General features: G+C 42.5%; 1 protein-coding gene across 2 annotated transcripts in view; it reads left to right on the forward strand.

Moving 5' to 3' along the window:
• Positions 1–12,044: 12,044 nt before the first annotated feature.
• The window catches only part of LOC106573702 (cadherin-13-like), a 706,604-nt gene continuing 704,793 nt past the window's right edge, over positions 12,045–13,855 (forward strand). For both annotated transcript variants that reach the window (XM_014148993.2, XM_014148994.2), the window contains exon 1: positions 12,045–12,222. In XM_014148993.2, coding sequence (XP_014004468.1) covers positions 12,178–12,222 — 45 coding nt within the window. In that variant the 5' untranslated portion in view covers positions 12,045–12,177. The remainder of the gene's footprint in view (positions 12,223–13,855) is intronic.

Here is a 13,855-nt window from a genome sequence, read left to right on the forward strand (position 1 = left end):
CCAATCCTTTTACGGAGCCTTTTGGTCCTAGACTTGGTGCTCCTGTACCGCTTGCCGTGCGTTAGCGGAGAGAACAGTCTATCACCTGGGTGAAGGGAGTCTTTGACTATTTTTTGGGCCTTCCTCTGACACCGCCTAGCATATAAGTTGGAAGTTTACATACACCTTAGCCAAATACATTTAAACAAAAATTTTCACTATTCCTGACATTTATTCCTAGTAAGAAATCCCTGTCTTAGGTCAGTTAGGATCACCACTTTACTTTAAGAATGTGAAATGTCAGAATAATAGTAGAGAGAATGATTTATTTCAGCTTTTATTTCTTTCATTACATTTCCAGTGGGTCAGAAGTTTACATACACTCAATTAGTGTTTAAGATGGGTGAATTTTGAACCATTCCTCCTGACAGAGCTGGTGTAACTGAGTCAGGTTTGTAGGCCTCCTTGCACGCACACGCTTTTTCAGTTCTGCCCACACATTTTCTATAGGGTTGATGTCAGGGCTTTGTGATGGCCACTCCAATACCTTGACTTTGTTGTCCTTAAGCCATTTTGCCACAACTTTGGAAGTATGCTTGGGGTCATTGTCCATTTGGAAGACCCATTTGCGACCAAGCTTTAACTTCCTGACTGATGTCTTGAGATGTTGCTTCAATATAGCCACATAATTTTCCTCCATCATGATGGCATCTATTTTGTGAAGTGCACCAGTCCCTCCTGCAGCAAAGCACCCCCACAACACGATGCTGCCACCCCCGTGCTTCATGGTTGGGATGGTGTTCTTTGGATTGCAAGCTTCCCCTTTTTTTACCCAAACATAGCGATGGTCATTATGGCCAAACAGTCCTTTTTTTCTTTCATCAGACCAGAGGACATTTCTCCAAAAAGTACGATCTTTGTCCCCATGTGCAGTTGCAAACCATAATCTGGCATCTTTATGGCAGTTTTGGAGCAGTGGCATCTTCCTTGATGAGCGGCCTTTCAGGTTATGTCGATATAGGACTCGTTTTACTGTGGATATAGATACTTTTGTACCTGTTTCCTCCAGGATCTTCACAAGGTCCTTTGCTGTTGGTCTGGGACTGATTTGCACTTTTCGCACCAAAGTACATTCATCTCTAGGAGACAGAACGCGTCTCCTTCCTGAGCGGTATGACGGCTGCGTGGTCCCATGGTGTTTATACTTGCATACTATTGTTTGTACAAATGAACGTGGTACCTTCAGGCGTTTAGAATTTGCTCCCAAGGATGAACCAGACTTGTGGATGTCTACAAAAAATGTTCTGAGGTCTTGGCTGTTTTCTTTTGATTTTCCCATGATGTCAAGCAAAGACGCACTGAGTTTGAAGGTAGGCCTTGAAATATATCCACAGGTACACCTCCAATTGATGCAAATTATGTCAATTAGCCTATCAGAAGCTTCTAAAGCCATGACATCATTTACTGGAATTTTCCAAGCTGTTTAAATGCACAGTCAACTTAGTGTATGTAAACTTCTGACCTACTGGAATTGTGATCCAGTGAATTCTAAGTGAAATAATCTGTCTGTAAACAATTGTTGGAAAAATTACTTGTGTCATGCACAAAGTAGATGTCCTAACCTACATGCCAAAACTATAGTTTGTTGACAAGAAATTTGTGGAGTGGTTGAAAACAAGTTTTAATGACTCTAACCTAAGTGTATGTAAACTTCCGACTTCAACTGTAGGTCCTGGATGGTAGGAAGCTTGGCCCCAGAAATGTACTGGGCGGTACGCACTGCCATCAGTATCACCTAACGGTCAGATGCCGAGCAGTTGCCATACCAGGCCGTGATGCAACCGGTCAGGATGCTCTTGATGGTGCAGGTGTAGAATTTTTTTAGGATCTGGGTACCAAATCTTTTCAGTCTCCTGAGTGGGAAAAGGTGTAGTCGTGCCCTCTTCACGACTGTCTTGGTGTGTTTGGACCATGATAGTTCGTTGGTGATGTGGATACCAAGGAACTTGAAACTTCCGGGGCTCCGCTACAGCCCCGTCGATGTTAATGGGGGCCTGTTTGGACCGCCTTTTCCTGTGGTCAACGATCAGCTCCTTTGTCTTGCTCACATTGAGGGAGAGTTTGTTGTCTTGGCACCACACTGTCAGGTCTCTGACCTCCTCCCTATAGGCTGTCAGTGATCAGACCTACCACTGTTGTGTTGTCAGCAATGATGGTGTTGGAGTCGTGGGTTAATAGGGAGTACAGGAGGGGACTAAGCACACACTGCTGAGGGGCCCCCGTGTTGAGGATCAGCGTGGCAGATGTGTTGTTGCCTAGCCTTCCCACCTGGGGGCGGCCTGTCAGGAAGTCCATGATCCAGTTGCAGAGGGAGGTGTTTAGTCCCAGGTTCCTTGCCTTAGTGATGAGCTTTGTGGGCACTATGGTGTTGAATGCTGAGCTGTAGTCAATGAACAGCATTCTCACATAGACGTTCCTTTTGTCCAAGTGGGAAAGGGCAATGTGGAGTGCGATTGCGATTGCGTCTTCTGTGGATCTGTTGGGGCGGTATGCGAATTGGAGTGGGTCTAGGGTTTCTGCAATGATGGTGTTGATGACCAGCCTTCCAAAGCACTTAATGGTTACCGACGTGAGTGCTACGGGGCGGTAATAATTTAGTTCGGTTACCTTCGCTTCCTTGTGCACAGGGACTATGGTGGTCTGCTTGAAACATGTAGGTATTAAAGACTCGGTCAGGGAGAGGTTGAAAATGTCAGCGAAGACACTTGTCAATTGGTCCTTGCATGCTTTGAGTACACGTCCTGATAATTCGTCTGACTCCGTGGCTTTGTGAATGTTGACCTGTTTAAAGGTCTTGCTCACATCGGCTACTGAGAGTGTGATCACACAGTCGTCTGGAACGGCTGGTATTGTCATGCATGCTTCATTATTGCTTGCCTCGAAGTGAGCATAAAAGGCATTTAGCTCGTCTGGTAGGCTCACATTACTGGGCAGCTCGTGGCTGGGTTTCCATTTTTAGTACTTAACAGTTTTCAAGCCCTGCCACATCCGACAAGCATCAGAGCCGGTGTAGTAGGATTCAATATTAGTCCTTTATTGAGGCGTTGCCTGTTTGATGGTTAATTTGAGGGCATAGCGGGATTTCTTATAAGTGTCCGGATTTGTATCCGGCTCCTTGAAAGCAGCAGCTCTAGCCTTTAGCTGCGGATGTTCCTTGTAAACCATAGCTTCTGTTTGGGATATGTAACATACAGTCGTCAATGCCATTGGATGAATTCCAGAAAATATTCCAGTTTGTGCTAGCAAAACAGCCCTGTAGCGTAGCATCCGTGTCATCTGACCACTTCCGTATGGAGCGAGTCACTGATACTTCCTGCTTTAGTTTTTGCTTGTCAGCAGGAATCAGGAGGTTATAATTATGGTCAGATTTGCCAAATGGAGGGCGAGGGAGAGCTTTGAATGCGTCTCTGTGTGTGGAGTAAAGGTGGTCTAGAGTTTTTTTCCCTCTGGTTGCACACGTGACATGCTGATAAAACAGATTTAAGTTTGCCTGCATTAGAGGTCCCTACGGAATCACGTCACGTAGCCTAGTTGAGTCATCTCCCTACTGAATTTGTATCGTGTGAAAGCCAAATAAAAAATTCATAAGAAAAGGCAATGGAGTTTGTCATTTCTTGTCCAAAAATTCAGAGAAAAATTGTGAATAAAACCCAGCCAGAGAACTGTCAGTGCCAGAGGAGAGGAATGAGGGGAAAATTGTTCCTGATGGCGATGCTAATCCCGTCAGTTCAGTATCACCACTCGCACTTCCACTAGCTAGTAGGCCTACTTGCAAGTCAAACTCAGCAGGAGATGGGGAGCTGGGGGGGAGGGGGGCAGTGCATCCACCGATGAAGTGCTTGGAGAAAAGTATAACCCTTGGCTTGTCAAGCAGAATTCAAAGTTGGGCTATGCATCAGACGTAAAAAAACAAAAACAACAAAGAGCCCTTCGAGAAATGCTTTTGATCATACCTGGTGGAAGCAATCCTTGTAGACAAGGCTGAAGAGGACAACAAGGTTAACCTGTTATGGCTAGGGGGCAGTATTTTCACGGCTGGATAAAAAACGTACCCGATTTAATCTGGTTACTACTCCTGCCCAGTAACTAGAATATGCATATAATTATTGGCTTTGGATAGAAAACACCCTAAAGTTTCTAAAACTGTTTGAATGGTGTCTGTGAGTATAACAGAACTCATATGGCAGGCAAAAACCTGAGAAGATTTCATGCAGGAAGTGGCCTGTCTGACAAGGTGTCATTCTTCTTGTCTCTGTTTATTGAAGAGTGAGGATCTTAGCTGTCCCATGACACTTCCTACAGCTGCCATAGGTTCTCAGAAGGCGGCAAAATGCTGAATCGTGGCTTTGCAGGCTCTGGCTGAAACAAAGTAGCGCGTTTGGGTAGTGGCTGGTTACAGTACTGTGAGACTCAGGTTCGTGCCCGCGTCGACCGAAAGCTTTGTTTTCTTTCCTCTGTTTAGCTAAATGGACATTCCCGGTCGGAATATTATCGCTTTTTTACGAGAAAAATGGCATAAAAATGGATTTTAAACAGCGGTTGACATGCTTCGAAGTACGGTAATGGAATATTTCGATTTTTTTTGTCACGAATTGCGCCATGCGCGCGACCCTGATTTACCATTTCGGATAGTGTCTGGGACGCACGAACAAAACACCGCTATTCGGATATAACGATGGATTATTTTGGACCAAACCAACATTTGTTATTGAAGTAGCAGTCCTGGGAGTGCATTCTGACGAAGACAACAAAAGGTAATCAAACTTTTATAATAGTAAATCTGATATTGGTGAGTGCTAAACTTGCCGGGTGTCTAAATAGCTAGCCCGTGATGCCTGGGCTATGTACTTAGAATATTGCAAAATGTGCTTTCACCAAAAAGCTATTTTAAAATCGGACATATCGAGTGCATAGAGGAGTTCTGTATCTATAATTCTTAAAATAATTGTTATGCTTTTTATGAACGTTTATCGTGAGTAATTTAGTAAATTGTTAGCAAATTCCCCGGAAGTTTGCGGGGGGTATGCTAGTTCTGAACGTCACATGCTAATGTAAAAAGCTGTTTTTTGATATAAATTGATATGAACTTGATTGAACAAAACATGCATGTATTGTATAACATAATGTCCTAGATGTGTCATCTGAGGAAGATCATCAAAGGTTAGTGCTGCATTTAGCTGTCTTCTGGGTTTATGTGACATTATATGCTAGCTTGAAAAATGGGTGTCTGATTATTTCTGGCTGGGTACTCTGCTGACATAATCTAATGTTTTGCTTTCGCTGCGTTCAAGACATTATCCGATGGGTAAATAAGGGTCACGAGCATGGCGCATTTCGTGACAAAAGATTTCTAAATATTCCATTATCGTACTTCGAAGCATGTCAACCGCTGTTTAAAATCAATTTTTATGCAATTTTTCTCGTAAAAAAGCAACAATATTCCGACCGGGAATCTGCGTTTAGGTAAAAAGACGAAAGAAAATAAAGCATGGGGTCGACTCGGGCACGAGCCTGAGTCTCACAGTACTGTGACCAGCCACTATCCAAACGCGCTACTTTTTTTCAGCCAGAGCCTGCAAAGCCACGATTCAGCTTTTTGCTGCCTTCTGAGAGCCCATGGGAGCCGTAGGAAGTGTCACGTAACAGCAGAGATCCCCTGTATTGGATAGAGATAATCAAGAAGGGCAAGAAATTGTCAGACAGGGCACTTCCTGCATGGAATCTTCTCAGGTTTTGGCCTGCCAAATGAGTTCTGTTATACTCACAGACACCATTCAAACAGTTTTAGAAACTTTGGAGTGTTTTCTATCCAAAGCTAATAATTATATGCATATTTTAGTTTCTGGGCAGGAGTAATAATCAGATGAAATCGGGTACGTTTTTTATCCGGCCGTGAAAATACTGTCCCCTAGCCATAACAGGTTAACACGATTAAATGTCTTACTCACGTCGACCTCGAAGAAGGAGAGCCCACAGTCCTTTGTAGCGGGCCGCGTTGGTGGCACTGTGTTATCCTCAAAGTGAGTGAAGAAGGTGTTTAGCTTGTCCGGAAGCAAGACGTCAGTGTCCGCGATGTGGCTGGTTTTCCCTTTGTAGTCCATGATTGTCTGTAGACCCTGCCACATACTTTTCGTGTCTGAGCCGTTGAATTGCGACTCCACTTTGTCTCTATACTGACCTTTGCCTGTTTGATTGCCTTACGGTTGGAATAACTACACTGTTTGTATTCGGCCATATTCCCAGTCACCTTGCCATAGTTAAATGCGATAGTTCACGCTTTCAGTTTTGCTGAATGTTGCCATCTATCCACGGTTTCTGATTTGGGTAGGTTTATATAGTCACAGTGGGTACAACATCTCCTATACACTTCCTGATAAACTCAGTCACCATATCAGTATATTCGTCTATGTTGTTCTCGGAGCCTACCCGGAACATATGCCAGTCCACTTGATCAAAACAATCTTGAAGCGTGGATTCCGATTGGTCAGACCAGTGTTGAAGTCCTTAGTAAAGGTACTTCCTGTTTGAGTTTATGCCTGTAGGAAGGGAGGAGAAAAATCGAGTCATGATCAGATTTGCCGAAGGGAGGGCGGGGGAGGGCCTTGTTGGCATCCCGGAAGTTGAAGTAGCAGTGGTCGAGTGTTTTATTAGCGCGAGTACTACAGTCAATCTCTTGATAAAACTTTGGTAAAGTTTTCCTCAAATTTGCATTGATAACATCCCCAACTACAATAAATGTGGCCTCAGGATAAGTGGTTTCCAGTTTGCATAAAGTCCAGTGAAGTTCTTTGAGGGCCGTCATGGTATCGGCTTATGGGGGAATATACACGGCTGTGACTATAATGGGAAAGAATTCTCTTGGGAGGTACTTAATATGATTGGCCTTTGATTGTGAGGTATTCTAGGTGGGATCAATACAATTATTTGAGTTCCTGTATGTTATCACAATCACACCACGAGTAATTAATCATGAAACATATTCCGCCGCCCTTCTTCTTCCCAAGATACATTTTTTCCTGTCTGCGCGATGAACTGAGATCCCAACTGGCTTGACCGACTCAGACAGTATATCCCGAGAGAGCAACAGAGAATGAAACAGAGAATGTTACAATCCCTGATGTCTCTCTGGAAGGAAATCCTTGCCCTGAGCTCATCAACTTTATTATCCAGAGACTGAACATTAACGAGTAATATATTCGGAAGCGGTGGGTGGTGTGCTCGACTCCTGAGTCAGACTAAAAGTCCGCTTTGAGTGCCTTTTTGGAACAGCCTCTGGGAACAGTTTTCGAACAGCCTCTGGGATCAGTTCAATTGCCCTGGGGGATACGAACAAAGGATCCGGTTCGAGAAAGTCGTATTCCCGGTCGTAATGCTGGTAATGCTGATGAGTTACCGTCGCTCTGATACCCAAAAGTTCTTCCCGGCTGTATGTAACAACACCAAAGATTTCCAGGGCTAATAATGTAAGAAATAACATATAAAACAGTAAATTCAGCAAATTTTTCTAATAGCTCGGACAACCGCAGTTCTATTTGTCGGCGCAATTAAGGTTTATACCACTACGTTGGCACGAGAAAAAAAAAAAGACTGAAAATATGGTTGTTTAAAATGAGAGGCTCAGCGATGTTAGTATTTTGAAAGTCATGTAGTGTACACCCAGCATAGTATTAACTTCCTGTTGCCACATAACTCTTTTTTTAGCCTTTTTTTCTTCCCAATTTGTAGTTACAGTCTTGTTCCATCGCTGCAACTCCCGAACAGAGGAAGGTCAAGAGCCATGTGTATTACAAAACATTACCCCGCCAAGCCGCACTGCCCGCTTAACCCAGCCGCACCAATGTGTCGGAGGGAACACCGTATAGCTGGCAACCAAAGTCAGCATGCATACAGCATGCAAACGAGCCAAACCCTAACCTAACCCGGATGATGCTGGGCCAATTGTGCGCCGCCTTTGTGTCTCCCAGTCTACAACACAGCCTGGGATGGAACCCGGATCTGTAGTGACACCTCTAGCACGGCGATGCAGTGCTTTAGTCCGCTGCCACACTCGGGAGGCCCACATAACTAAATTTATGAGTCTGCCAGCATCCTCAGTCACCTAGCAGGGATACTTTACACACACCCCAAATTTTGGATGGGAAAAACATTTGAGACACTTAAAGAGATAGGTGTGCAGTCCAGAATTGTCCAGAGTTGAGGTAAGTAATAAAGAGAATGCAAGGTGTGATAAACCGACAGATGTCAGATCATAGATTTGCTCCAACAGGCCCTCCCAAGGACAAAACTAAACTCCCTCTTTGGCCACAGAGCCCCGCTGCTGCCAGGACAGGGTCAAGAATGGAGTAGGATGACTTCATTCCCACCTAGTGGTCAGATAGGAGAATAACACCTTGGAGGAAGACCAACCCCATCCCCCTTTACACACCATTGAGTCATTCAAATTAGATTTTGCATCCGGTCTAATTCATATGAATGCTTTGATTTCTTATGAAATTCCTCTGAAACGAATTGACACAGTGTTCCCAGACAGCTGATTAAGGCATGAATATGTGTTATGTTTCATTAGTGGTGCTCAGGCCTTGAGAGGTGGTCTGTCTGTTGCATCCAGTGGTGCGCTACAGTGTAATTCAACCAAATCAGGCTCTTCAGTCTGTGTGTCCCATGTGTGTGCTTGTTTTTGTTCCAGATGATTAAACAAATGAATGCAAATAATTTAGAACATGCATAGATGGTTTGATTCACCTCAGTTTAGTTCAGGTTCAGTATTCTCAGGGGTGGACAGATTTCACTAGGCTGAATCACTATCCCTCAATCATTCACAAAGCTATCCATAACTATCAATTATTCACATTTATTTATAGACCAGTTTTCACAATGGTCTACAATTGATGGTTGATGCTATAATTGTTCTACCAATTCAATGTTAAGATAATAAATTAAAGCTCCGGAATTTCCACAATAACTAAAAATCCATAAATTATTTTGGTAAAGCTACAACACTCCATGGTGAATTTCACAGTGTACTATTGACCCCTGCTTCTCTGAGGCACAGTTGATACTGTAAAAGGATTACTCCATCTCCAGGTCCAGTCCAGGGTGCACTCTCTGCCCCAGGGTTTGTTTAAAGTTAATCTAGCCTCTGGTCCTATGGGTCCTAAGGGGGTTACCAGGCAGTCGAGTATCTAACCTCTCTCCCTAACTTTCCTCTCTCCTCCTTCCCAGCAGCTTGATGAGTCAAACCCAAGAGGATCATAATACATCTCCCATCTTTCTACTGAGGTGGAGAGCCGTGGAGTATGCCCTATGCTTCCAAAGGGGCCAAGAGGATTACGGCAAGTAAAACCAATTTCCGCAAAGTCCTCAACCAGACATGAGCTGCAGTGTTTGGTATGTAGAGACTGTAACGGTTGTCGTAATGAGTGGACCAAGGTGCAGCGGGAAAATGTATACTCATCGTCTTTAATTGTGAAAAGAAGGAAAAACAAACAAAACACGTATACAAAACACAACGACCGACACTAACAGTCCTATCAGGTGCATAGACACTAAACAGGAGACAACTACCCACAATTCCCATTACCAAAACACCCCTATACATAGAGGCAAAACACCCCTATTCAATCAGAGGCAACGAGGAACAGCTGCCTCCAATTGAAAGCCAAATCAATAAACTAAACATAGAACTAGAAAGACTAGACCAGAACATAGAAATATACTAACATAGAACATAAACCAAAACCCCAGAACACTCTAATCAAACACCCCTCTACAAAACACATAGCCCAACAAACCCCGAAACACTCTAAACAAATACCCCCTGCCACGTCCTGACCAACCTAATATAACAAATAACCCCTTTACTGGTCAGGACGTGACAGAGTCACTCACATTAGTAATAAATTAGGGACACAACAAGGACAATCTTGTCATCAAAACAGAAGAAATGTACCTGATTTGCAGTCATTAATTTAGTTAAGTAGAATAGTAGAATATTAGTTCATTTGACTATTAGAATATTACAGTCTCTTATTCAACATTAGAAATCAATGAATAAGTGACTGATGCATGTAGTAGCCTAATAAAGGCCAAATCTGTAAAGCCTGTCAAGTTGATTTAGTAAAGCCCCGAATGCCTTTTCAGTATGCAGAGGTTCCACTTTTGATTTGTAGACTCTCAAGCATGAAATTCAGACTGAAGTCTTAACATTTAACAAAACATTTTCAATTTTCAACGTCTAAAATATCAATGGCATTTTAAGAATGTGTCACCAGAAATGTTGTTCTCTCTGACATTTAACTTCTGATCCACCATTAAGTCATATTTCATGAATTATTACCATACTTCCTATTTCACCTCATTTATGGAATTTGCTAACCAGAACTTCTGGACCTGAAATAGAGCCATCAGTGTTGATGTGCCGTTTCCCCTCCTATTCTTTTGATAAGTAAATATGGCGCAAAAATTGTGCAACATTGTCTTGGAAAGCAATTCCTCTGAACGTCACAACTATTCCCAGCCTCATTTTTCACATCCGAGAGAAGAGTAAAGAAATGTGACTGCTTCCTGAGCAGAAGGAATACAAGGACCCTATCTTGTTGGGTGGCATGACCTTTTTCCTTCCCTACTCACAATGGATATATGCACAAATCCTTCATCGTCATAATATGCATCCTTGTGAATGCACGTCTCTGTGGGGCTCTGAGTTTTTTTAATTCTCTCTTGGTTCAAAGTTCATCTCATCTCTCTCTTCAGGAACATCCCCCAGTGTCATCCCTCTCCAGAGTGATTTGTCTGACATTAGAAGTCTGAAGGGTACTTTGCATGAAGATTAACTTCATGACAGCTTTGCCCCCTAAGAAGGAGAGATGGGCAGCCATATAAGACACCTGAGCTTTGGTCCTAAATGGAAATGTTTTGTATTCACAAGGTAACCTTCACTGAGGGGTGTGGATTTTTTCCTCTCCTAAAACCAAACCCATGGCCGTCATGCAGTACCACCTAAAGGGTTGCACATAATCTCAATATCGATTTTTGTTAAAGCAGGTATTAACAAATCAACCATTCAATTCATATTCCATGTTATATAACGTTCTTAGGCACAATATGCCAGAAGTGTCATGCATCAGTATGGATGCATCAGTATGATTTAGGCAAGCCACTGGATCATTCTGAATAACAATTAAAATGGTCAAGTCTTTAAACAAGTCCTCTCTCTCTCTCTCTCTCTCTCCAATCTATATGACCCATCAAATAGCATTGTTATTTTCTACCCTAGCCATAACAAACACGTTCTGTGTTCATAACAAGCAATATTTTTCTGAACTAAAATGTGGTTGATTTACCAAAGTGAGGTCACAGCAAGCATCAGTTTCTCAGGGGCTCCCGGCGAATAGCGTTTAGAGGCTATATTTTCCACCCAAACGCAACCTTCCCTGCAACGGTCACGTCTCTCGTCCTCGGCAAAAAAACATGCCCCGAGGCTCGAGGCACGCAGACTGAGGGAATAAAATGCCACTTCTGAAGGGCTGTCAAACTCCCACATATTTCCAAATGAAGAATAGTGAGATGAGAAAAAGAGAAAGGTGTACGGTTCTGCCAGTGCTTCTTCAAGAATGTAGTCTCATGAAACATTGCATGTGTCAACACATTTTATGTTCATTTTATTGGGCTATGTGATATAGGCTATGTTCTCTCGCTCTTTCATTTTAAATGACAGATCTTGCATTAAGGCATACATCTTCTCATCTGATATGCAGACATATTACCCTTTATTTACAGATCAACAATTTCTTTGCCTACATCCAAAATGTATTTCTGACTAATTATATATAATATAATATTCAAACACATATGAATGTGAGTCAGTCCATGTCATTTGTCTGTATATAATAAAATTCGAACCCTATAATTTTTCTGATTCATACAGACGCCGGTGGATATAAAAAATCCCCCTATAAATCTATTGGTTGTGGACTCCGCGCCTCTATCCAATGCTTAGAGGCTGCAGTTCTATTTGGGAAGTTGGCAGCTCGCGGCAACCTCTTTTACTCTCGCACTGGCAGTTCGACTCTGGAATTATGAGCAGAGCTGGTCAATCCTGTACCTTGTTTTGAATTTTATTCCCAGAGAATTGAGACCATGGAGATTAGCATCGGCATCCTCATTGCGTTCCTTATCCCACAGGTAAGCAGGAACATTTTATGTGGCATTGCATAGCGCTCTCCCGCAGTTGTTCATCTATGATTTATATTATGATCTTTATCAATGATTTATATTCTGAACTTTAACATGCCACACTTAATGAACCGCAAAGGGGTAATGATTATTTGCATTGCATAGGCTATAGCCTACGATATTTAATGATTGTCTGTATAGATTGAATGAAACATACAATTAAAGAGAAACTAAATGAAGCCAATATAGACTAATAATTTCAGAACAGTACACATACAGTGATTTAATAACTGAATACCACGAAAGATATGATTAGGAGGCAGTCGATGATGTGTTACATGTTGCATTTGCGGCACCTGGTCGTCTTGGGGAGAGTGTCGAGTTTTGACATTAATCTGCAGTGGTCAATCAGTCTTTTTACGGATGCCGTTCACATAGGCGTCCAATGGGCGGAACAGGGTAAAGTGTGGAGCTATGTGCAAATCACGGACGAACTCTTGTCAACAGCCACATCTATATTCCGCTCAGATACCCAGTTGAACGTTTCTTTGGCTCTGTGTTCATGTGGGTGAACGAACGTTGAGGGGAGGATTCTCAAGGCAGTCAACTCTTACTGATTTCCCAGAGCATCACTGAAACAGTCAGCGTCTAACTTCAAAAACAAGGGTGGTGTTGGAAGATAGGAATGCAATTTAGAAGCATTTTATTTCAGATATTTTCCCTCTCCGTTTCCCTTTGACACAGCCTCTTATGTAGGCTATACTTGCTTTCATAGGTCGCTGCCGATCTTATCTGGCATTAATTTGGAGTGACTGATAACTTGGAGCAGCTGCCTCCCTCAGTCACATTTAACTCTATTTAAAGCGGTAAATGACAATATGGCTGAATAGTGACACAGCAAAGTAGTTGGCCAACCGTTTCTCATCATTGGAAAATTAAGTCGCAATAAAAATAAAATATGAAGCATAGCCTAGGCTACATCTTGTCATCGTGAATCAGTTGATTTTATAAAATAGAAACATGGTGACATTTTACAAAGGTGTGCACTCAACAGTTGCTGTTAATGGAATGTGTTGGAAAAAAAACTGTTGAAAGCCAAAATGCGTTGGTTCTACATTTAGCAAGAAGCTTTTTAAAAAAACGTTTAATTCCATTGTTCTCCAAGTGTTGCTGAATCTCCTCTCTCCTTCAATGGTATTGTTTTAAACTGATTCATAGTAAACTTGACTTGTGGGAGAACAACTGCATTGAAGGTGCGCGCCTTTCCACGAATTTCCAGTTGCTGCATTCTTATTTCTCTCTCCGTCAAAGGGCGAGGTTCAAGCAGTGGCAGGTGCCGAATTAATGACTAGCTTTTCCTCTGAATTTTACCCATCACGATAGGGAGCTTTACTTTCCATATGTATTGCTGTTGATAGATTACATGGCTATTAGTGTGTGATGAGACAAGATGTTTGTTACACACCTTTTGCTAAGAGTATGACATCATCAGCATTCTCAGGTTAATAACATAGTCTCGATACTGCTGCAAAATGTACACAGTTCTCTTTCCACTGATACTGCACTTGTCTGACTAAACTGGGGGACACAAACATAAATTGTTAGATTGAAAATAGAGTTAATAGGCCGCTGGCTGCGACAT

This window comes from Salmo salar, chromosome ssa16 (genome assembly GCF_905237065.1).
Source record: "Salmo salar chromosome ssa16, Ssal_v3.1, whole genome shotgun sequence".
NCBI classification, from domain to species: Eukaryota; Metazoa; Chordata; class Actinopteri; order Salmoniformes; family Salmonidae; genus Salmo; species Salmo salar.